Raw genomic sequence first — 27,388 nt, 5'->3', positions numbered from 1 at the left:
CATTTTGGCGACTCCCAGCGCGATGGCAAGCGTACAGCGTTCGTCGACTAGTCTACAAGTTCCTACACTGGGACATAACTCGGAACGAATATTTTAGATTATTTGTTCATTGCATGCAATATTTGTTGTCTGTAGAACGAGAGACTTTTCTTTTTACTAAAAATATAATAGCAGTTGTTCTACTCCGTTATTTTTTAGATATATTACTATTTTCGACATGACGATTAAGTACGTAATATTGTTGTTGCTTAAAGCGAAATATTTTTAAAAACCAATTTGCTGACTCTATCTTAACGAGTATCTAAATGTTTTTCGAAGAGTTGATGCAAGAAGACTTTACCGCATTTTCCCGAAACCAATTTCGAATACCTACAAGAACTGCCCACCACACAATCGGCCAACTTTGTTGAACCCTGAAACAATAAATAAATAAATAAATTAAATTAAATGTACTATAAAATCAATAAACAATGTTTGTAATTCTATGCTATAAAATAAACGCCGGGTCTGTCTTGAGATTTTATTTATTTTAAGAGTGTGCCTGTTCGTTTGAAAAAAAAATTGCCCCCCCCCGCCCCAAAGTATATCATAACAAATTTTCTATTAATCAAAATACCAGAGAATGCCCGTGTGAGCAAAAAAAAAAAAAAAAATGAGCCACGGTGGCCATGCTCGAACGTGAAACGCAAAGGTAAAAACTTATGGCCAAACGCCCTTTTTCACACGACCATGAGTGGTTATGACGTCATAACTTTATAAAAAAGTGTTTTAGACAGTTTTAGTTTAATACGTTCGTTTTTTTTTTCAAGTCGTACATTTTCATATAAATATAAAAAATGTCTGTTGTAATTAATTTCGAAATTCTAATTTTTTATAAAATCTAATTTTTTAAATTTTAATTCAATAAAATATTCAGATAATATTTTATTTCATGTTATTGTCAATTTAATGTTTGTTTTTGCTTTTACCAATAACTTTACCAACTCTTTGAATTGTCTCCTCTTAAATTCTTCAATTATGAAAACAAAGAAATATGTCTTAACATGCCGAAAATTCAATTTTTTAAGGTTACTAAATTTTAATTATTGCTAGAAAAACAATGTGACACATTGTTAATTGCTGTCTAATAATATGCTAAGGAATTTCATTTTCGTCCGTAGGTTATCACCTTTCACACATTTAAATATATATGTCTCATGCTGTCTACCAAGCTTCAACTTCTGTTCTATCACCGAAATGTTGCATCCCCGTGTCTGTTTTACAAGTATTTCAACAATGTGCTCCAATGAACTTGCTACATTTATTCCCCATTGACATCCGACAAACCCAACAAGCAGTAGAATCACACCTCTTCACTTTAGATGTCACCAGATGCCAAAATAGTTTTATGCTCCAATAACTTATTGACTCCAATTGCTTGTCTTTGGAATTCTCTCCCTGTTTCCCCAAGTGTGTCATTATGCAGAAATATAAATGTAATATGAACAAATATCTCACTACACAACTTTCCACTTAGAATGTACAGTGTAGGGATTGACGATTGCTAGTGGTTGGAAGATTCGAACCCAGTTACAAAGCTACTTTTGAAATTTGCTAGGAAGGTTGTGTCTCGGCCACCATCAACCGCCAGGAGAATTAAGGAAAATTAACAACTTTTAAGTGCCATGCACAACGTTAATTCAATTAAACGATCACAATTGATGATCTCACACAAAGCCAGCCGTTCGCTTTTATTTTTCAGACAGTGCTGAACTTTAGAAAATTTCTTCTTAAAGGGACTATATAATTATAAATAATTATTTTCACACCTACAGACACTCGTGTTTTATGCTTTTGCAATCATCAGTGCAGGAAGTGTCGATTGCTACTACTTGGGAGATTCGAACACAGCTACAAAGCAACCTTTGACTCCATATATATATATATATATATATATATATATATATATATATATAAAGGTATAATTTTAAAGGCGACGAACTTTAAATTAGCAACTCTTTTTCTTTTAACTGCAGATTTGGAAACTATCGGTTATTTTAAGTTCATTTTGGTTTAGCAATTCATTACGAAGATACTGACAAATTGTGCAGATTTATTTTGAAAATCACTTTGAAACATTTGATAAACAAATGATTTTAAGAAATGAATCTCTTTCTGGCCACCTCGTTCGTGCGATCTAACCCCATTAGATTAATTGGGGGGGGGGCAGATGTATAAAGTTACATGCCTATACTGATGAGTAAGACATAATAGATCGCTCGGAAGACAACGTTCAATGTTATTGCCGAAATACAGCTTAATTTAATATGTATCATAGTTTGTGAAACTTGGACATCTATATTACGCCATATATGCGCGAGCCACAGGATCATATGCTCGAAATTGTATTTAAATAAATGCCAAAAATGAATCTTTCATATAAAGCACATATTTGTACAATAAAAAATTACATTTCAATGATTCTTTTAATTTAAAATTTCCCACCTCTAAAAAGAAGTTGTCCATTACTTATGATGTACTTACCATTTGATATTGATCTGAATTCACTTTACAATCTTGTCTGAAAACATTTTCTGCCTTTGTGATTTCATTTGTTGTCTTTGAATCGGTATCAGACCTAAAAACAGAAAAAGAAAATCAATAATTTGACCATGGATCAAAATTAGAAATGAATTTTACAGAATATTAATGTATTTTAGACTGTTTATCAAATTATTATACAAATTAAGCATCTGGATAATTTTGTTTTTGCAACTATATATTTTTTCCATTTGCACACTAAGTTATTCATCACTTACATAGTTACTGTCTATTACTCTCACCCTCTTTCACTCCATGTTTACCTAGATGAGTTTGCCATTTAAGGATACTGAAACTTGAGATCAAAATCTCACCCTCAATATCATCATGGACATTGAATATGTGCCTACATTAAAGATGGCTTCCCATGTAGTAGGGACATCTTCAAAGATCCTAAATTGCCCTATATGTGCTTCCGAGTATCACTTGCGTTCATATTTCACACAATTATGGAATTACTATTTTTGAGAGTATTTCTGAGAAAATTTACCACATTCTACTCATCCCTCGGCCACCATTCACATCTGTGAAAACTTTAATGTTCACAATGTTGAATGGCTAGTCTATTAAAACAAGCCAACCTTTGTTCACCCCAGAATGTGTCGCTGCCATCGCACACATGAATCACTTTTTCCATTGCTTTCAACGAAATAGATGTTATGAAATTAAAGTCGCCTTTAGGAATGCCAGCGACTACATATTCCCATACCTCATCATGACAAGTCTCAAGAAACAATGCAAGGTTAAACCCAGAGCTTCAACTTTCAAGGTAGACCCCCATTTCCAGACCTCCTTCTCTAACATTAGGCTCTACATTTCAACTTTTCAGAGGTTGAAATACAGGAGAATAAACCTAGCCTGTTGTTGCTGTGCAAAACTTTTACCTTTTTACCTAGATGAGTTGTTTATATGTATACTCAAACTTGACATCAAAATGTTGTTCCTGAGCAAAACTGGCATTATACCGCCTTTTTACCTAGATGAGTGTGCAATTAAAGTATACTCAAACTTGACATCAAAATCTGACCCTAAATATCGTCAGAGACATTGAATATATGCCTACATTAGAGATGGCTTCCCATGTGGTAGGGACAACTTTATACCCTCCAAGAAATTACAACAAAAACTAAACAGCCAACCATTGTTCACCCCAGAATGTGTTGTTGCCATCAAACACAGAAATCACTTTTTCCATTGATTTCAACGAAATAGATGTTATGAAATTAAAGTAACCTTTAGGACTGCCAGCAGTTATTGCAAAAGGTTAATAAAAAATGCAAAAACGTCAAGTCTAAAGTAGATAGGTAACGTTTTGGTTCCCACGGGTGTCCTGAACAAGTGTATGTGTTTTATCTCAAAATAGATCTGAGGTAATTTCATCAGCATCTGACAAAAACAAAATTTTTGTTAAGAATTTTGCATCAAATTCCACCCTTTGCAATCAGGGGCACCTACTTATCAAATTTCGTTCCACAACTGAAAATATGCTGTTCAAAATATCTGTTTGTGATGTTGCCAAACTTATCAAGAACCTTAGTTTAAGTAAGGCAGCTGTCATTTTCAAGTCCAACGTAAACGAGTTATGATGATCCGTCCTCTAAAATAATTTAACTCATCTAATTTCTACTATCACTGGTCATCATGGTGTTGTCTCACCAAAAACCAATTGACTCCTATCTTTAAGTGACCTCCAGGCCTTGGTAAGTGTTGACTATATATATACAGTGCATCACAAAAGTCAGTACACCCCTCACATTTCTTCAAATATTTAAGTATATCTCTTCATGGGATAACACTGAAAAAAGGATTTTTGACAAAATAAAAAGTATTCTGTCTGCAGCATATATAACCGAGTTAATTTATTTTCCTCCCAAAATAACTCAAAATATAGCCATTAAAAGCTAAATGCCTGCCAGCAAAAGCGAGTACACCCCTTCCGAAAAGTTGTCAATATTAATATGGTCGGCGCCACATGTGCTTAAGGCCATTAAAACAAAACAAATTAAATTTCGTATCATCATGATACCAGTAATCTATGGGATTTGTTGACATGTCTTCAGCAAACTGTTTGCGAGCTTTCTTGTGTATTGCTTTCAGAAGAGGCTTCCTCCTGGAGTGACAGTCATGCACACCAATTTGAAGAGTACAAAGATAAGTCTGTCATGCCTACAGTCAAGAATGCTGGTGGGAATGTCATGGTCTGGGGCTGCATGAGTGCTGCAGGTATTGAAGAGTTTCATTTCATTGAGTGAAACATGAACTCCAACAAGTACTGTCAAATACTGCAGCAGAGCATGACCCCCTCCCTCCAAAACTGGGTCGGAGAGCAGTGTTCCAGCATGTCAATGACACAAAACACACATCCAAGACAACCACTGCTTTACTGAAGAGGCTGAGGGTAAAGGTGATGGACTGACCAAGAATGTCTCCAGACTTGAACTCAATAGAACACCTTTGAGGCATCCTTAAGCAAAGGGTGGAAAGCGCAAAGTCTCAAATATCTCAATATATTTATGTAAATCTCATGTAGCCACACACCGTACTGAAGAGACTTATTTTCTCACACTAACAACATGGCAAAAAATAATAATGAAAAAAAAAACAAAAAACACACACAACAAAAACAAAACAAAATAAAACAAAATTCTGAAGAACCGAAATATATAAATTTCAAACAAGTGAAATATTTGTTTATTTTAATTTCAAACAGGTGTAAAATATTGATTATTTCTGCCTCGTGATTTGGCTTTCTAAACGTATATGATAAGTATTTTCTTTTTATTCAAATTAATTTAACACTCGCATAAGGGAATTCAAACAACTTACCCTATATATATATATATATATATATATATATATATATATATATATATATATATATATATATATATATATATAATTTGAAAATCTTTTCTCGTAAATATATAATAGCTCCCTACAAAAATTAACAACAAAAGAAGCTAGAAACAGATAACTCTCGATTATGATATGATTAACGATGAATGCATCTTCTAATAATTTTCTACCATTAATTATTCATTTACTGCAGACCTGCCACTCTGACGTCTGGAATATAAAGATATTTCGAAAAATATCAGAAATTGCGCCTTTTGGGCGATTTGACAAGTTCTATCTGAATAAGCTACCCTTCTTAAGAAAAGAAGTTAACCAAATTCTTGGGCGGCCAAAGTTTATTGTTAGGTCACCTGAAATATAGGCCAGACATTATGAGTTTCTTTGGATAAGGAAAAGCAAAATCATGGATATAAATTCAAGTGTCTATCAATTATTGTTCAGGAATTTGATTACCCCCAAAAGATAACCAAATTATTTATTTTTTACTCATACGAAATGGCATTTGAGAAAAAACCCTTGGTTATGCAAATGAAGAAAGAGGAAGAGGGACCCTCCAACGTGAGTGAGGGTGAAAGGTAGAGACATAATGGAGGGTGAAGGCAATGGATCCTCCTATTTAAATTGGCGGTCAAAAATACAGATTTGAGGACAAAGATGAAAATAATTTTTTTTTAAAGCTTGAGAATTTCAAAAAACTGCCTGAGATTCATTTTCTGAGAATTGTGAAATGAAATTCTGGGGATCGGAAGTGGGTTGAAGCCCACCTGATTCTCAATGTAATAAAAGGCAAAAATAGCCTCAGGGATACAATCTGCCAACTCCCTGGGTATTCAGACCAGTCATAGAGAAACCCCTGACTAAATCAACACTGTGAAAGAAAAACCTCGACTTTACTAATGAAAGCCACCGATTTAATTTTTATATTTAGAGTCAGAAACTTATGGACGTTCAGAGTTTTGTAACTTTCAATGAATAATTAATTTTTTGTTTATAAGAAAAATGAATACTGTGTTTTTTTATTTGTTGATTGCCTGCTAAATTGAAGGTGCAGTTGATTTCAGGTCTACCCTGACGCCCAGACGGCTTAGAGGCAGACCAAGCCGTCGTGAGAAAAGAGCTCAGCATAATGCCAAAAGGACGAATAGCCATTTGAAGTAAACAGTGTTGCCACACAAACTTAGAGTCGTGCGCGTTTTGTGTGTTCCGAGCATTTGAGCAATATTTTTTCCAGTATACCAGTGAGAGTCTGGTCACCCTTGAAGAGTTAACTATTAGACAGATTTAAAGGTGTAGCTACAGTTGGGTCACAGTTTAAACTAAGGACGGATAGTTCTTGATATTGATGCAATCAAATATATTAAGAGGAGATAAATCTGACCCTATTGCCATTAAGTTATTCTAGTACCAGTGACCCCATAAATGATAATTTTAACACTAGCTTTGACAATGGATACGCATTCTAATATCTTTCTAGAATTTAATATCCATTTACTGCAGAATTGTCTCTATAAATGTGTTTAAAAAAAATTCAATGAAATCAATTTTTCGTACTTTACGTTCAAAATGCGCAATGCTGCAGCATCATTCGTGGTTGATCGTTTCTTCCTGTCAGACGTTGCACAATTTATATTAACTGAAATTTCGCAATCTGTAGTACAGAGATTCCAAGACGTTGACATTTCTTCTATCCTCTTTTTTATCATTGTCTTTATTTGTTCTTCATAAAACGCTTTCTTGCTTTCACAGTCCGGTAATGAGTATTTAAGGTTGATAACAATGTCGACAGTACTTAGGGTGTTGTCGTTTGTTTCTGAATAAAAAAATAAGCATTTAAATTTTTTTACAAACAAAATGTAAATATACAAATATATATGTGTATAACACTTTTATTATATAATAAAACTCATCAAAACCTTTGTAAAATAATGGTTGTTTCCTCACTAGCTTTTACACAAGAGATTTCTTGTGGAATTAGTCGGTATTTTATATTTAGTACATAACACTAAAAAATCGCTCTCCCCTTCGACGAAACTCGCCCAAGTGGACTCTCGGAAAATAAAAAAAAATCTAAATTTTAGGTATTTATCTGGGGCAACACTAATCAATAAAATACCAACTTTGTGGATGCTTGTTTTTTAGGGTTTTTTTTATTTTTAGCAGGACATATTTTACAAATAAAATATAAATATAGTAAACCTCATCAAAAACACTCCTTTGTAAAATAATGATTTTTTCATGGAAACCCTTTATGTTTAACTAGCAGGGCTATCCAACATTGCTCAGGTAAAAAAAATGTAGCATATCTCTCCATCTCTCTCTCTTTTCTCTTCCCTTATTTTAATCCTCTCTCTTTCCCTAACCCCCTTTTCTCCGTTGTCTAGTCTATCCACACTAGATGGGCATACATACACAGAAAACTATCCTTTACACATTAGATATGTTGTGGAATTAGTAGTTATTTTATATTCATATTAGTACATAACACTGAAAAATTGTCCTCCCTTTCGAAAAAAGTCTACCCTGTTTACTATCAGCGAATATTTGCCTTATGTGTATACAACCCTTTCTTCGAGCCAGATAGAGGTGTGTGGTTCGTTTGAAGTTTGAAATGTCGTCCATGGAGAAATCTGTGAAACCTTGTTACCGCGAAGATGGTGCTTAAGGATTCTTTCTCTATCTGGGAATAATTCCTTTCCGCGGGTAATAGGGTCCTCGACGTGTGTGCAATCGGTTTCGTCGATCTGTCAGGGATGTTATGCAGGATACACGCGCCGATTCCATATGCGCTCGCATCACTTGCGACGATAATGTCTATCTTTGGGTTGTAATGGTCAGGATTAGCTCCGATGTGAGCACCTCTTTTAGCTTTCCGAACGCCCTCATGCATTCTGTGGTCCAGTTCCAAACCTGGTCCTTCTCAGTAGTTTATTTAAAGGTGCGCGCAATGTGCGCATATTATGTATGAAGGCTTGATAGTAATTAGCTAAGCCACATGACATAGTAACACTGCAAAGGTTTTTACGTTTGCAGTGTTACTATGTTATGTGGCTCAGGCATATTTTTTTATTGCTATTGATCTTTCTGGATCGGTCCGTCTACTATCTCTATCTATTATCTGCTCGATGTATTTATTTCCTTGAGGAAAAATACACATTTGACGTCTTTAAGTGTGAAGCCATACTCGTTTATCTTTTCGAATACCTGAAAAGCGTGATTTCTACGTTGCTCTATAGATTCGCTTTTCATCAAAATATCGTCCAGTATTCGATAGAAAAATCAATCTTGTCGATTATCTGTTGAAAGATAGCTGGTGAGACTTTGATTCTGAAAGCTAATCTATTGAACTCAAATAGTCCTTCGTGGGTGATAATGCACCAAAGTTTGGAGCTTTCTTTTTTAACGGGAATCTGGAGGTACGCTTTGTTCAGATATATTTTTGAGAATATTTTTCCTCCATTTAGTTTCGTAAAAACTTCCTCGGGGCTGGATAGCAAGTAATGATGATCCTTAAGTGCGGCATTCAACCCGGTTGAGAAATCTGCGCAGATTCTGATATCGTTTGATATTTTTTTACAACACGGCGGGGGCAGCCCCCTCGCTGTAGTCGACTGGGGTTAAAATTCCTGCTTTGACGAGTCTGTCAGTATTTTGTATAGAGGCAAACGGTACGCTGTGTTTCTTTGTGAAGACTGGGATAGAATTTTCTTGTAACTTGAACTTCACCTCCATTTTTGTACAGCGGCCTATTTTGTCCGAAAAATATTAGAGAATGGCTCCCTCGGGTCTATCTTTAGTTTTTCAGCTTCGGCTGTAAGGTCGTCCACCTTTTGACAAAAATCGCTAACTTTTGGATCCTGTCTGTCCCAAAAAGGTTATTAGTATTTTTTAATACAAACATCTTGAAATTCAGTGTTTTTCCCTTCAACGTTACGTTAGTGGTGACCTCACTTTCAAATCTTATTCTTTCTTCAGTTATTGAACGAGTCAATACCTTGGTGCTCATCATCTTCGGTTTTCCGATTTTGCACCAAGTGTGGTGCTTTATGAGGGACAAATCCGAACCACTTCAAGTTGAAGTCTTACATTCTTACCCCCCTCTTTCTCCGTCACATACTTCTGTACATTTTCGTCCTCCACTAGAGACCTCGTTGTTTTTACATAGCTTCTGTGGGGTCCTTTTGCTCTGCAACGTGAGGCTTTGTATCCATTGTGTCTGCATCAATCATATTTCCAGGACTGTTATCGGTAAACTTTCTGCCAGTGGAGTTCTGCACATCCTTGGCATGGGTAACGGGGTAAATCAGATTTGTTTTGTGATTTTTCCCGAGGGTCATGTTTGCCGTTCGCTGGACTGTTTGGAGATTAAGATTTTTTGTTACTTCGTTCCTTCCTAATGTGTGCCACTACTGCCTCTTCTATATTTTTGGAGCCTTGCTTCTCTGAGATAATTCTTTGGCATCCCTCAGCCAATTGTTGAAGGGTTATGTGTGGTTCCTTTTCGAATCTGTTTAGTGCCCGACGTCTGAGTTCAGCGTCCTTAGTCGACACTAAGACTTGAATAAAAAACAGGACCTTAAAGTTGTCGGCAATTAATGAGGATAGTCCGAAGTCGCCACAATGTCTATTTATGACTGAAGCAAATGTGGTGTAATCTTGGTCTTCTTTGCGGGTCAGTTTGATGCATCCCCATCTTTTATGAAATAAGCTGATTTTTGGACAGTATAATTCCATCAAAGATTTCACTGTTTTATCGAAGGACAATTCGCTCGTCTGTTTATGAGTGATGTAGTCCACGAATTTATTATGTTCCACAGCTCCCAATTTTTGTAATAAAAGACGAACCTTCATCTGCTCACTCCATGGCGTGCAATCGATCCTGAATACGTTACTAAAATCTATGAAAACATGCTTCAAAAGTCCAATCCCTTTTAGGACAATAGTGAAATGCTGACCAAATCGCGGTCAGAAAAAAAAAACATTCTGGTCTGATTCATTGCTGTCTTCCTTCGCTATTACTTTGTTAATAGTTCCAATGTTTTCTTTGAATGTGACTACATTTCCAGTACTTTTTTCGTTGAATTTCCTTCTATCCTCTTCTCTTTCTCTCCTTTCCGCTTCTTGTTCTCTTGTTTCTTCTCCTCTTTCCCCTTCTCTTTCTTTTTTATCTTTTCTCTTTCTCTTCTTTCGGTCCCTCTTTCTCTTCTTTTTTCTTTTCTTTATTTTTCTTTTTTTTTTTGGTCTTCGTTTTGTTTCTGTAATTTCAAAGTCTGAGTCCGTTGTAACTGCATCGTTTCAACTAGTTGCTTTGAAAGTCCTTCCATTTTGGAAAAATAGACTCACCAGACAAATCAGTGTCTAAGAAACGATAAACAGGAAACCCGCAACTTTACGGAGAAGATATGCCAAATGAATATTCACGAAGAGAAAAGAATAACGTGCATGTTGTTTTAACGGAAAGAAATGCTCAATTTTCCACAGAGGATAAACACACACTTGAGAATTTATTTAAACTCTGTCGAAACACACACACACACACACACACACACACACACACACACACACACACACACACACACACACACACACACACACACACACACACACACACACACACACACACACACACACACACACACACACACACACACACACACACACACACACACACACACACACACACACACACACACACACACACACACACACACACACACACACACACACACACACACACACACACACACACACACACACACACACACACACACACACACACACACACACACACACACACACACACACACACACACACACACACACACACACACACACACACACACACACACACACACACACACACACACACACACACACACACACACACACACACACACACACACACACACACACACACACACACACACACACACACACACACACACACACACACACACACACACACACACACACACACACACACACACACACACACACACACACACACACACACACACACACACACACACACACACACACACACACACACACACACACACACACACACACACACACACACACACACACACACACACACACACACACACACACACACACACACACACACACACACACACACACACACACACACACACACACACACACACACACACACACACACACACACACACACACACACACACACACACACACACACACACACACACACACACACACACAAGCATTTTGCGTCCAGAGGAATTTAGAGTAATAAAACGAATTGAAAGAAAAAATCCAGTCGCGTATTCGCGTCATTGAACTGAATTCTCGTAACGGAATGAATGCGGTTTCAATCCTTCGCAGAGCCGATATATATATTTTTTCCTTTTATCAAGAAAACGAAATCGTGCAGCTTTCGATTGAGAATTTTTTTTGTCACAGTAAATTTTTTTTTAATTAAATATATACTGTAAACCGAATATTGCTTCTTGCAGAGAGGAAAAATTACGATAGTTGCCCAAGCGAAAGATGGGTCAGCCCACAAGAAAAAAAAAAGGTTTCTTCTTTTTTCTTTTTTTTTATCTGTGTGATTAAAACAAAACAAAACGTTTACTTTCAACAAACAACTCACAAATAAAGGCTTTTGGATAAAGAAAAAAAAATTCTGGGCCGATAAAAATGTCATTGAATGTTAGAAATAAATTATACCAATTCTTTTTAGCAATAGAAAGTGTTGTATGTTTTTCTACTCACAGCGTTTTGAAAAATACGCTTTTTCGAGGTGAAGTCATTTTTTTGTCGTTGAAAACACTTTGTGGAGCCACCATTTACTTTTCCAAGGAAGGTAGAAGTACGAGTTTGTTTACCAAAAGTTGTTTATCCAAAGAAGATCAGTGTAGGTTCTTTTTTTCGAATCCTTACGTCACTAATGTTGTGGTCCTGATTAGGTGTCACAATATTAAGGTGAAAATGTCCTAGTGTTCACTACAAACGGTCAAACTGCGTGTATGCTCTTCCCTCTAAAACAGAAATTTCTGGCTTACATCGTGCCAGACGGATCCATATTATCATGAATATATGGGGTGTTAACTACCCCAGAACAGTATTATAAAGAAGGTGCTGAAAAAAAGACAAAATAGCTAGACAGAATCAAATATAGTTTCCTCTTAGGCAATTCTATAACGATTTAAATTCAAGAATCTGAGATTTCTGTTTTATTAGAAGTTGAAATTTGTATGCATACCATTAAATTCCCCATTAAAAGTTACACTTGATTCACGTAAACAATATTTGGTACAACCATATTAATCTACTAACCTGTTTCCTTTGAACACTGAGATACATCTGTTGATCCTGTTTCCAAGGTCGTTCTATTAACTGGACATTTGATGCATATAATGCTGTTCATTTCAGTTTTGTAATAACCAATATTGCAGTCTTTACACGACAGATAGTCTGCTGCTGGCTCTTTACCAGCCGGACAATTTGCTAAAAAAAAAGGAGAGAAATAAAATAAACTTTATAAAATACAACATAAAAATGTATCAGTTACACAAGAATAACATTATAGGTATTTTACTAAGGAACCCACTCAAAGTAAATGATCCGTTTCCAATTTTTGTTGATAATGTTTGATAATTTCTTTGCGTAATTTGGATTACTATTCTCATCGTGCTCTTTATTGTCACAACGTTTCTGCTGATGTAACTTCCAATGCATCTTTTTATACTTGTGAATTTTTATAGAGAAATCGAGAGAAATTATAGAGAATTTTAGACTGGATCTTTTATTTAATCCATGGGAATAGATTGTTTTCGTTCCATCAGCCATAACCGGGTAGAAGTTTTAAGTAATTGTGATTTTGTTCTTTGTTCAGTGTCGCTTCAGAACCAAGATAAGAAACAGTTGTTCAAATAATCTGTTCAAATGAACTTTTCACGTTTCAAAGGTTAAAATAATTTGTGGGACTCCACTGTCTTTTGGTGACAGCATAATGTGATGCGTTGGAAAACAGTGTATTTCAATCCAATATATTCCAATGGGAAGGACAGAGCTATTCTGATAAAAATGTGTACTTTATACAAAAGAACAAAAACTGCTTAAACAATTTAATAAACAGCATACTGAGAATTTTATATTTTAGGGTTTTTGTGCATAGATATTCATATGAAAACACTTTTTTCTATTTTTTAAAAAATAAAATACAACGTTGTAATATATGGGTTATGGAATTACATTCACTAGCAAAAGATCTAGCTAATTTGCATATTCTCTTAAAATTTTTTCGGTTTTCTTTAAGGGATGATCATCTTTAGTTAACTATTACGTGTAATTATATTCATGCAGATATTTTACATGATTTATAATTGCGTAATATTTGAGTAAAAGGATTATAGTAAACACAAACCTCTTTCTATATATTATCATGTATGCTTATATATATTTGTTAAAAATTGCTTTCCAAACTCCTCTGTCAAGTGATTTTGGTCTACAGTCACAAAACTTAATATATAGGGTATTCGAACCTATGCGAAATTTTATACTTGTGTTTTAGCCGGGGAAAATCAGTGCAAAAGAGTGAAAACTAAAAAAAAATTAACTTGCCAAGAAAAGGTCGAATGACAGCATTACGAATATGCATGCATAATGTAATAGCTATTGGTTCATGTTTTAATTTTTAGCCTTGAAGTAAACATTCCTTTATAGCTTAGTCATTAACGTCAAAGGAAAAAGTAAATCGTGAGCTAAATTTTTTGGTTTCGATTCTTGGTAGTTACTTTTCAAATCATTACTATATATTGCGTCCAATATAATCTCTCTCTATCTATCTTCTTCTATCTATCTTCTATTCTTCTATCTATCTATATAAATAAAATGAACTCATTTTTTCCCGTCTGATTTTGACATTAATAGGATTAAAAATCAAGATATTTCATGCAAATATAATATGCACAAACGGCAGAACAATATCTGAGGTGTGTTATAGGCTTATTATTTCTCAAATTCCTCGATAATCTTAGATTTCTATACTTTTTCTGCTGAGAAGTCACGGCCAAAATCGGTTAAGATCAATGGAAGTGGTAAAATATTTTCTCTCTAATAAATTCCTCCTCCCCCTGCCACCACTTAACACCGTTTGGGGATCGTTCACAAGGAACAGTTGAGAAGAGAACACCGGTTTGGCTTCGTAGTTCTTTCGTGTGAAGTTATTTAAAATCACTAAACTAAGCTGCAGTGCTCTGTGGCGTAGTGGTTAGCGTGCTGGACAATTCACATTATATTTTCACGTTCGCGCCGACCTACCGTAGTCGTTTTTTTTTTTTTTTTTTTTTCCTAAACAACTGGAATGGACTTTTCTTGGTGGCCGAACTATTAACGTTACAGCTGTTTTTTTTTTTTTTTTGTTTTTTTCACACTTTATTTTCCTACTTTTACTCATGACTCCGGGTTTGATCCTTCCTACTTACCTACCATAACATTTTTTAAAACTCCCCCCCCCCGTCCCGGGAACAAACACTCGGGCAACGCCGGGTACCCCCGCTAGTATATATATATATATATATATATATATATATATATATATATATATATATATATATATATATATATAGCAGGCTGCTTGGCGTTATCCAGTCGTAAAATACCTATAAATGTTTATAAAGTCAAGGGAAGTAATTCCAGTTCGTTTTGTTATAATAAATGGCGGAGATCACTGAATCGTGGATTCGTCAAAGTACATGCCTTCTGTAATAAAGCAATAATATTTAACTGATAGTGACAATGTTTTCACATTTCTGATTTTTTTAGATGAGATTGGTGATATGCGTTGTTTGAATTCTGCGAATTGAATGTTATTTCTACGTTTCGGTCGATGTAACCTTCGACCTTCTTCAGGTTTATCTTATCAAACTCGAGAACGTTTTTGTCAAATTCGAGAATCTGCACGGAATTTCGAACAGAACCCCTTATTTACTTCACGGAGGTAGCATGCACTTGTTCCGTCAGCCATGACTGGATAGATGTCCTTTTTAAGTCTTAGGATGAGATTGAAAGACAAGTTCCATTTGAAATTTCGAAAAGATACCCTAGTTCAACAAGATATACCTGAAGAAGGTCGAAGGTTACATCGACCGAAATATTATGAAAATAACACTCAAGATGAGAACGGTAGTCCAAATAATCTAAATCATACGAATAATCAATGGTCATCTAAAAAATTCAGAAATATAATTGCTTGATAGAATTCTGAAGATATATATTTTCTTATACTAAACAAGCTCGGGTGCTCAGCATTGCCCAGGCGTTTGGAGGTGTGTGTTGAGCACTAAATAATAAAAAAAGTGGTAGTAGGCAGGCTCGAATCCGTACCATGAAGGAGGAAAAGAACGTGAAAAAAAAATGACGTCTTTGCTGTTGCACCCATCAACAAACCGGAAGTGACGAATTAAGGCTAGTATAATAATAAATACGAATTCTGCATTAATCAAAATATCATATTAAGCGTATTTTAAGACCGGGCAATGTCGGGTGGCTTACTAGTATATATCTATCTATCTATCTATCTATCTATATATATATATATATATATATATATATATATATATATATATATATATATATATATATATATAGTGGCGCCAAAAAAGAAAATCTACCTTGGATTTTTTTTTAAACCGAAAATTTAAGCTAAATTAAATGTAACTATTTAAACAACCTATACCTCATTTGACTCGCCTTTTTTAAAGAAGGTCGGAGGTTATATCGACCGAAACGTTGTAAAATTCACACGCAATATGAGAACATTAATCCGATAAATAATAATACAAATAACCAATCCTCATCTCAAAAATTCATAGACCTTAAGAAATAATAGGTTATGAATTCTTTTGTTCGTTTGCTTATATAAGCAAATACAATCACCCACTATATGTAACACGATGAAACCAGTTATAGGGTTTTTAATATTGTTTTTAATATTAGTTATGTTTTATATAAATAGTTTGTTCCACAGTCGTTTTATTTATTATTTTAAATATTTATATATAAGATATAAAATATTAATAGTGGAGCAGTAATCATCGAAAAAAGGAGCGAAAATAAAAATAAAAGTATGCTAAAATTATTCTTACCTTTCATTAAATAAATCGAAGATGTTAATAATAAAAATGGTGCTTATGCACTTATATTACCGTGCTATTTTTAAAAAATCGTATTTTCGAGTTAAATTTGAGTTTTACGATACTTTTCTCACTTTGTTAAGTTAAAGTACAAAATAGTTACAATGACTCCCTTCCCTATGTTAAGAATGGCTTTTTAAATTATTATATAGAAAGCCATTCTTAACATAGGGAAGGGAGTCATTGTTACTGTTTTAGCACCGTAACATAAGCGCATAAGTTCTCAAAAAAGTTTTGTCTTATATTTTACGAAACAAAACTAGTTCGTGTTATTTTTTAATGATATCAATGTAAGTATGAGAAAAAAAAACGCAAAAACAATAAAAATTTACATGATAATTGATAATTTTTCTTGCGCTTTATGCAGACATTTATAGATAAATAAACATTTACAATAAAAAATGGATAAAAAATAATATAAGACTTTCCTTTTGCAAAACAAATAGATTTCTTTTTCACGAACTTCGCAGACGAGAGTTAATCGTATTAAATTAATTTTAACATTCTCTGCTCACGAAAATTGTGTAAATTACAAGACTGTTAATTAGAGGTCTCTGGTCATTTTTTTTTGTAAAAGGCACAAAAATAAATTTGCCACTACTTCAATTAAATAAAATCAAATCAAAAAAGGATTTTTTTAAAGTTGATGCTGGATGTTCTAATTTAACATTGCCAATAATCATATATTCTATTATATGAATATTTTTTTTCAATATTGGAAACTTGTAATAAAACATTTTATATTTAAAACTTCATATCGCGATATATTGGAATTTACTAGCATTTTAATTTCTTTAAAAATAATATTTTTTTTAGAATTCTGTTTTTTAAACTTCAAATAATTTTATTATCGAGAAAAAGCGTTGATTTTTTATAACATAATAATATTGATTTATGTCCAATTTTTTATTTACAACTTTAAGGTAAGTAAATTTTATTTACAACTTTAAGGTAAGTAAATTGTGTATATATGTATAAATTCATGTTCCTGTCTGTTTGTTTGTTTTTTGTTTGATCACAATTTGAAAAATATATACAAAGGGTCCGCTACTTTACTCTTTCATTTATTTCTATATATAGTATCATTCTTGCAAAATATGCAATTAATGGACCACCTCATTTGCATATTGCATAAAGGAAAACTGATTTTACTAAATAGCTGTATGGTAGTCACTGTTTCTAGCGAGAGGATTTTTTTAGGGTTATATTTAAAATTGTTTTTAAGTAAACTTTAAATAACAATTTAATTGATAATATATTTAATTTAATTTATTTTGGAATTATTTCCGACATCGACTTTTTTTTATCTCTCCCTAGAAACTTCGAAACTTTTAGTCAGGTCATGTCATATGCTATATGGTCGGGTCACCGGTTACTAAACTGGTTCCCCTACCAAACATGTCTAGTGAGGAGGGCGGCTAGTCTCCCTGAAGGATAAAAAACAAGATCTTTCAAAGGGCGAATGAACCCTTTTTCGGGGTAAACGGCGAACTAGCACTGTGTGTGTCTGTGTGTATGTATGTGTGTGTTGGGGTGGAGAGGGCTGCCTTAAGCCGTGGTGAAGGCAACCTTTCTAGGAGAAGCAAATCTCTGATTTAAAAAACCATAAAGCGGGAGATCAGTACCCGCATTAAGTTGGTCTGCAGTTAAACTTGTTGCCGGCAATCTTGGTCTTGCTTGTTGCTGGATCTCAACATTTTGAACCGAGAGAGAGACTGAGCTATCGTAAAAACTAAGACACTCTAACATCATCTGTGTATAGATACTCCCTCAGGCATTTGCCTACAAAAATGGTCCTGTGGCGATGGAAGTAATTTTCTGCTCATGGATTTAAGTGTCTTAGGGAGTGGCACTTGTCTGACAAGACTTTGCAATCATATATATAAATATATATATATATATATATATATATATATATATATAATGCAAACATTTCAAAGTTTTCTTCCAAATAGCTGAAATTTTGCATATGCAATGATTTATATCTCTACGGTTATGTGGTAAATTACAGCTCTGAACTAATTGTGGTTTCTGTTTTACAGGTGTTTGAACTGAGTCAGGTGTGAAATGGAGCCTGTTGAATGTCGAGCAGTTATCCGGTTTTTGTATTTGAAAGGACGTACACCCCAGGAAACTTTTGATGAAATGAAAGAAACTTATGGTGATAATGCCCCATCATATGACCTTGTAAAACGCTGGCATTGTAAATTCAAATATAGCCGGAAGTCTGTGGAAACAGCTCCTAGACCAGGTCGCCACCCCTCTGTCATTGATGAGGCATCTGTCCGTCAAGTTGAGGCTGACATTTTGGAAGATCGGTGCATTACTATTCGCCAAATACCTCAAGATGTCAAGATTAGTACAGGGTCTATGGAAACTATCATTCATGACCATTTACATATGCATAAGGTGTCGGCCAGATGGATTCCCAGGTTGATCACACTATTCCAGAAGCGAGAACGCGTCGAGTGCTCGAGGATGAATTTGGAGATGTGCCAAGAAGATGAGTCAAAGTTTTTCAAAACCCTGATTACACAGGATGAAACCTGGGTCCATCACTATGATCTAGAGATCAAAGTCCAGTCAATGCAGTGGAAGCACTTGGACTCACCACCTCCAAAGAAGGCAAGGGAGCAGCCCTCCGCTGGCAAGGTCATGCTCACAGTGTCTGGGACCAGGACGGAGTAGTGATGACAGATTTTCTGGCAAAGGGTACCACAATTACAGGAGCCTATTATGCTTCACTTTTGAGGAAATTAAGGGAAGCTATCAAAATCAAGAGGCGGGGCAAGATCAGCAAAAGTACCCTCCTCCTGCAGGACAACGCTTCGGTCCACAACTCGCATGTCGCCAGATCAGAAGCACGGGCGTGTGGTTATGAAATCCTAACCCATCCTCCCTACTCTCCTGACCTTGCACCTTCGGAATTTCACCTCTTCCCAGCTATGAAGTTGTTTTTGAAAGGAAAGCGTTTCACAGATGACGCAGCCTTGATTTCTGAAGTCACGTCGTGGTTGTAGGACCAACCTGGAGTGTTCTACAAAAATGGTCTCCAGAGCTGCAGCAAACGATGGGAGAAATACATAACTCTGGGTGGTTCTTATGTAGAGAAAGACTAATAACTGTGTCAAGTTTCGTTGCTCTACTACTATGGAAAGTAGGTCAGAGACCTTACTTATTGCACACCCCTCGTATGATATATGTTAATCAAGGAAGTTGGTAGTGACACATCTCTATCAATTACCAGATCTCTTAGTTCTACTTGAATCACCGGATTCAAATAGTTCATAGGGTACATCATTATCGCTTTACCACATGTTTTTAATAAACTGTATAATTTCCATGGAAAATGCTATTAGAATTGAAATAAAAATTAAAATAAATTGTGGAGTTTCTATACTTACGTATAAGGCAATCAGTTTTACTGATAGAAGCATTTCCAAATGTTGTAAAGATTCCTGTACAAGTGATGCATGGATGATCCCCCCTGTTTGCTTGGTAGGTTCCCTTAGGGCAGACTATGCATGCACTTATAGAATTATCAAATTTATAGCCAGGTGGACAGTTCACTAGAACAAATAAACAAATGAAATTTGAAATTGAAAATAGCAAAAAAGAATGAAAAATAACATCTGTTTATCCATCTTAATGTTTATATCTATCTAGATATGGATTGCTTTGATATTCTGGATTGTGAATGGCTTGGATTAGTAGCTGCGACATAGATATGGACAAAAATGTGTTTATTTATTACTGAAGACAGGAAATTAAACTTAGAGAGTTTTTCTTTTCATAACACTGACTCATTGACGGTAAGGCGTGTTTGGAGCCAATTAATTGCAATATAGCGGAGTGACCACAAGCTGAAAGACTTTACCTCAAATCTTGAAAGAAATGTGCCTGAACGTAAAGATGGACAGTGACTTCTTGAACTTTCTTCAAGCAACACAACAGCAAGCAGAGATAGTTCATTCACAACCATTGTCAGCATTCAACATGTCCTCATGTGGGGCGCAATCTACATCCATATGTGCCAGAGTTTGATCATCGATTTACTGGGCAACGGCCTGACATCTGTGAATAACGTGATCCCGGCCAATTAACCACCTTCTAGTAAAACCACCAACGAATAGTTTGTCTTATGGATAATGGATGACATGTGCTGGGAGTTTATTTAAAGTGAAACTGATTTGCACATAGCTAGCCCTACTCTCTCATCCAAACCAGCCTGGTCACATGACAAAACAGGGCCGAGACAGTTTGAAACTAGATGGAATGCAGGAGCTGCCAGAATTGTCATCGTCCTTTTTAGATGAAGTGCATGGTGTTTCTAAATGGTAACCCATCTGGTATTGGCCCGGCACAACGTTGCTTAACTTTGATGATCGAATGATAACTGGTGTATCAATGTGATTATGTCATACCTGAACCACTTCACCTTTTGTAGACATAATTTGCTCTAGGAGCATTCAAGGGTGTTTACACTTATATCTCTGCGAGCCAACATTTTGTAGAAGGTGAAACTAATACTTAAAATTAGAAACTTTGTATTCTTCATATTAACTCTAAGACGTTAATTCTCCATTTTATTTACCATTTTTATTTAGATATTGTTTAATGCACGTTTCTCCGCGAGACTGAAGATATCACAGAACAATCAATGATTTTCAAGCCAAGTTTAACTTCAAACAAACAGAAATTCAATTATTCAAACAATTGTAGCAGAAATTCAATTAATCAACAATTGAAAGAAAAAAAACACCACAAATTTTAATCTATTCTCTTACCTTCACTACAATCATCAGCACTTGTACTACCTTTTGAAGTTGTTGTGTAGGCTGAATTTGGGCAACTTATACAGCTAGTATTTCCCTCTGAATCTTTGTATTGTCCTTTTGCACAAGGGAGACAGTGGGATTCATTTGCATGGTAATAGCCGACTGGACAATTCACTGCAAAAAAATGTTTAGAGATTTATGATGTATATACTATTTTGATTGCAGAAGTTCCCCTAGGTTTGCATTAACAGATGCCACATACAAATTTATTATGTCTAAACTATTACCCACTATCTGATGTAACTTTTGCACCGCAATTACATATGCATTCAGTCGTGATATTAAAATGTTAGATTCTATCCGGTGGAAACTATCATTACAATCGCAGCATTATAAGATAGAAGGAGCTATAACTTTTCTCTCTATATATTTAGTCTTACCACTGCTATCAGTTGTCACCGGGACCGATTCTACATTTTCTACTACAGTGTGATTACTCTCTTCGTAACTGTAAGATTGCATGCATAGACATATCATATCCCTTTCGATTTTTACATTAAAATTACTGTCTTCTCCCCGGCAATGTTCCAGCTTTTATGATTGGCTGAAACCGGATATTCTCATATTCCATATCGAAACGAATTTCTACATTAACGAACACCTCTAAAATTTGACAAACATGACATCCCCCTTCACAGGACACACTAACGTTAAAACGACCAATATTTACGGATTATTAATCACTCAGAAATAGTCATTTACATATTGCCAACCTCATATAACACCACAGACATTCGCAGGTAAAAACTTGCATGGTTCGATACTTCTGCCGCTATGCGCAAGACACACTAGTTTTTAGTGCTAAAAAATAAAAATAAAAGCTATTAATCGCACATAAACAGACAATTAACTACTAATAAACTTATTTCATGGAAATAACGTGCGCAAGGAAATAATTCATATAAATACACAGTCTTCTCCGTATATGCTTGCAACTTTTACAAACCAATTAAAATTGCTTTCTATACACAAAAGAAACACAATAGGTAAACCTTTTGAACTGTTGAATAAAAATTCATTGCTTGAATATTCTTAGCTAAGTCTCATTTATTATCGGATTACTATGGCCAAATCACTGCTAAAAATAATCGTCCGCGTTAAACATCGAATTGGAAATTTGAAAACAAAACGAAGCTAACTTTACTTTTATTATGACCATTTGCTAAAGCCATGACGTTCTATTCGACAGTTTAAAGGCTTTACCTATTTCATTTCTGTCGTTAAACAAAACAATTTTAATTGTTAATAGTTGCAAGCATCAGCGACATGGAAGTTCTACTTTTCATATATATATATCCATATATATATCAGGCCATCGCATAAGTTCTGTCCGAATTGATTAATAAAGAAAAGAATTAACCAAATGTTACATTTTATTAAAGATTTAATCATTAATATACTTTCCCTGATTATCTATGACTTCCTTTCATCTATTAACAATCTTATTTATTCCATCATTGTAAAATCATTTCGGCTTTCATTCGAAGAACTCACAAATGTCAGTTTCAACATCTTTCTGCGTTACAAAAGCTGTTCCTTCCAAACGATTTTTAATCTAAGAAACAAATCGTAGTCTGAAGGACCAAGGTCCGTAGAACAAGATGAATGAGGAATATTCTCCCAACTAAGTTCTTTTATCTTTTATGAGGTGATTCTTGCTGTGTTGCGTCGTGCATTGTCCTGATGAAACATCACCCCTTTTTGAGTCACTAGAGTATGTCTTTTTTTCCTCAAAGCAAGGTTCAAACGCTCTAATTGCTGACATTTTTTGCCAATCTGACCATATTCAAAGAATAACATTATTCTCATGGTCCTCTTTTCGGCTGTGGCTGAGGACTTTCCCCTTTACCAAGCCATTGTCTACGATGCTTAACATTTCAATATAAGATCCATTTGTCGTCACCAGTCACAAATTTATCCAAAAAAGATGAAACAAGTTGGCGAGAATGGAGAGAAAATCAGATGTCGACTCCCTTAATTTCATCGTTCCATTATTTCTCTTACCTAATCTTGTTGTATAGTTGTTTCCAACTACAATGGGTAATTCCACTGCATTCCTGGGAATCGTATCTAAACAGCAATAATGTATTCACTTTAACTTTTGATCATTACGTTCGATTACAGTATTTTCCTTAAATGATAATTATAATCGACACTAATTATTTCGTTTATCTAAATTATAACTAAATTAATTCCCCATGGAGAGCCCAAGTCTTGTTAACCTACAATGAAAGACATAAGTGTCGCATTGTCTTAACTATTCTTTCACTATTAATCGATATACATTTATTGATGCTTTTCCCCAAAATCTCAAATATTATATGCCAACAATCACAATATAACATTTTTAATAAATTAGATTTGAAGGCTGCACATTACCGACGCCCTATTCGTAAACATGAAGCAATGTATACAGCATGCGAACTGACGGACGCCTATACGAATTTTCTCGGTTACCGTTTCGATTAACAAACTCGTTAGCTGTGTTCCAACGTTTTATGCACAATGTAATCCAAGAACGCGACCTCAAAGGTACATTGTCAATGGAGGAAATACTTATAAAGTATTGGTCGAAAATATGAAAGCATTTGAAAAAGTTGTCAATCGTCTTAATCTGCAACTGAACCCCGAAAACTATGAATATGATATAACCAAACTCAAGTTCTTAGGGCACCTATTGTAAAATGGAACAATCAGCCCTGATCCAGATGGACTCACACCACTAAAAGAATTACCAATTCCGAGCTGTAGCAAGTCACTCAAATGAGCTTTAGTTCTCTTGGAAACTTACAAAAAAAAGCAATAAACAAAAATTATTTTATCATTATATTCGACACTTCAAAGCTTTAAAAAATTTCTCAATTAAATTTTACTATAAAAAAAGTTGGTGACCATCTTTTGCTTTATATATATATATATATATATATATATATATATATATATATATATATATATATATATATATATAACTACTTCATTTACTCACGTAATATTAATATACGAAAGTAAAGATTTATGCGTAAACTTTAAGTATTTACTTCAAAAGTGCTCAATACGTAGGTAGAGCTAGTTAGTAATTTATAAAATATATATGGCGATTAAGCTACACTGAATATTCGGCGTTTCATCCACTATAGGATTCGTTAGGCTTATGCGCATAAGCCTGACGAATCCTATAGTGGATGAAACGCCGAATATTCAGTGTAGCTTAATCGCCATATATATTTTATAAATTACTATATATATATATATATATATATATATATATATATATATATATATATATATATATATTTATATATATATATAGTGGTGCCAAAAAGAAAATCTACACTTGGATTTTTTTTAACCGCAAATTTAAGCTAAATAAAATGTAAATATTTAAACAACCTATACCTCATTTGACTCGCCTTTTATTCCTCTAAAGAAGGTCGGAGGTTATATCGACCGAAACGTTGTAAAAATCACTCTCTATATGAGAACAGTAATCCGATAAACAATAATACAAATAACCAATCCTCATCTCAAAAATTCATAAACGTTAAGAAATGGCTATGAATTCTTTTGTTCGTTTGCTTTTTTTTTTTTTTTACATGGGTGTCACCACTTATCAAGGCCCAGAGGCCACTCAAGGATAAGGGTTAATAGGTATACATTAGTCATTGGGATTTTAGCATAGGAAACAGTGGGAATTTTGTAACTTGGATTACTTAGGGGGATGATTCAATTAGAACTTGTTCACATTGGACTTTTTCTTTTTTTTTCATAGGTATCACCACATTATCAAGGCCAAGAGGCCACTCAAGGATAAGGGTTAAAGAGTGTACAGTAGAAATTAGACAATATAATAATCATTAGTAATGAAAATTTGTTAAATTTGATAACTTATATGGAACGGCTCATCAAGAACTTATTTACGTTAGACTTGAACACAACCATATTGTAGTCAGCCGGAAAGCAGGAAGACGGAAGACAATTCCACAGGTGTGCAGTTCTAATAAAAAAGCTTTGTTCATGGAATCTACGTTTAGGTTTAGGCACAGATAAAGAGTGGGGGGAATTATTGATAGTGTTTACAGCTAGACGAGTGTTTCTTGTGAAAGTTTTGCGAGGGGGGACCATAGATTGAAGCTCAGTCGAACACTTTCCATGAAAATAACGATACATCAGAGACAAACTCGCAACATCTCTTCTGTGAGATAGAGGTTGCAAGGAAGAGAAAAGGACATCTCCTACGAGGCTACGAAGTCTATTTTGAACTCTATCATGGCAGGACAAGTCCTTTCTAGCAGCTCCTGCCCAGATGTGGCAACAGTATTCCATCCTTGGACGTACCTGGCTCTTATATAAATAGAGAATTGCATCAGCAGTGAGATATCTACTGGATCGATAGAAAGATCCCACCATTTTTCCAGCGGCCTTGACAACAGATTTGATGTACGTGTTCCATTTAAGATCAGGAGTAATGGTCAAGCCCAGAAGCTTGTCAAAACTTGAGGCCTCCTGAAGACGAGAGCCATCCATTTCAATTGATGCCAGATGGGGATCAGAATGTTGATGATGTAAAGAGAGAAGCTTGGTTTTAGATGCATTAAAAGTAACCAGCCACTCCTTTCCCCATTGTACTACATGCTCAAGATCAACACAGATTCCAGCAACTTACTCATGACGCACAGGAGACTTATTGGCCTGTACTGAGAGGGAGATGAGCGATCACCTGAATTCTTAAATACAGGGCATACTGATGAAATTTTCCAGGGAGATGGGAAACTATTCTCCTTAAGACAACGTTTAAATAGTTTTGTAAGTATGGGCGCTAGTTCATGTTGAAGTTTTTTGAGTACTATAATTGGAATACCGTCCGGGCCAGTTGCTTTACTGGAATCAAGGTTTTTGATTAGCTTGGCAACATCACGTACAGATATACGTATATCACATAGTGTGTTTTCAGATACAGGAGGAAATATTGGGGGTTGGCGGCCTTGATCGCAAAAGGTAGAATTAGCTGCAAAGTTTTTGACAAAGAGTTTGGCTTTGTCTGATGCTGACGAGATTACCTCAGGTCCATTGATGATAGTTGGGATGTGGCACACGCTTCTGTTCAGAATTCTGTTTGCTATTTGCCAAAACTGATGGGAACCAAGCCGCTGCTCAGCTACTTTGGACTTAACAGATTGAGCATACAACCACCTTGCGCTCTTTATTACTTTCTTACAATGGTTGCTGGCAGTCCTGAAAGCGGCTTTAGTTTCCATACATCTATTACGTTGGAAACAGTGGAAAAAGTGATTTCTGTGCGCAATGGCAGCAGAACATTCTGGAGAGAACCATGGCTGGCTGTTAGGTTTTTGCTGAAACTTTTTCGAGGGTATGAAACGATCAATACCTACAATTAACCATTCCGTCAGGTCTAATACTATAGAGGACACATCCTTTTTAAATATGGAATGCAGAGGTAGATCAGTTATAAATGTACGGAAGCTATCCCAGTCAGCCTTAGTGTATCGATATACTGTACAATGGAGAGGTACGTCTGGGGACTTATTACATTTCATTTTTATCTTAATTGATACAACAGAGTGGTCGGAAGATCCAAGAGGCGACAGAACAGAAACTGAACATAGTTCAGGGCAAGTTGTGAGAAAAAGGTCTAGTAGGCTCGCATACTGGCCGTCATTGTCGGGCACACGGGTGGGTTCCTGAACAATCTGAGTGAGGTCATAGGCAATGGAGAAATCATGACAGAACCTCCCCTCATCATCGGTCTTGTTTGAGTGGGTCAACCATTCGATGTTGTGAACATTGAAGTCTCCACATACGTGAATGTTAGCTGAAGGATAAGCAGATAGGACTTGGTCAATTTTCTCAGATATGCTTTGAAAGATAGTAACTCCGCTGTTGTGGGGGCGATAGAGAGTAAATAAAAATGCCGTAGTGTGA

General features: G+C 35.2%; 1 protein-coding gene across 1 annotated transcript in view; it reads right to left on the bottom strand.

Moving 5' to 3' along the window:
* Window positions 1–27,388, bottom strand: part of LOC145266641 (uncharacterized) — a 347,925-nt gene that overhangs the window by 54,897 nt on the left and 265,640 nt on the right. Inside the window, exons 23-28 of the mRNA XM_080122566.1 lie at window positions 21,398–21,562; window positions 20,015–20,179; window positions 12,751–12,921; window positions 6,988–7,246; window positions 2,524–2,617; window positions 341–413 (exon numbers count right to left, since the gene is read on the bottom strand). Coding sequence (XP_079978692.1) covers window positions 341–413; window positions 2,524–2,617; window positions 6,988–7,246; window positions 12,751–12,921; window positions 20,015–20,179; window positions 21,398–21,562 — 927 coding nt within the window. The remainder of the gene's footprint in view (window positions 1–340; window positions 414–2,523; window positions 2,618–6,987; window positions 7,247–12,750; window positions 12,922–20,014; window positions 20,180–21,397; window positions 21,563–27,388) is intronic.

Source organism: Euprymna scolopes, chromosome 41, assembly GCF_053919585.1.
Source record: "Euprymna scolopes isolate OS-2025 chromosome 41, ASM5391958v1, whole genome shotgun sequence".
Taxonomy (NCBI): Eukaryota; Metazoa; Mollusca; class Cephalopoda; order Sepiida; family Sepiolidae; genus Euprymna; species Euprymna scolopes.
The sequence above is the reverse complement of the archived record's forward strand: the minus strand, read 5'-3'. Positions and strand labels throughout refer to the sequence as shown.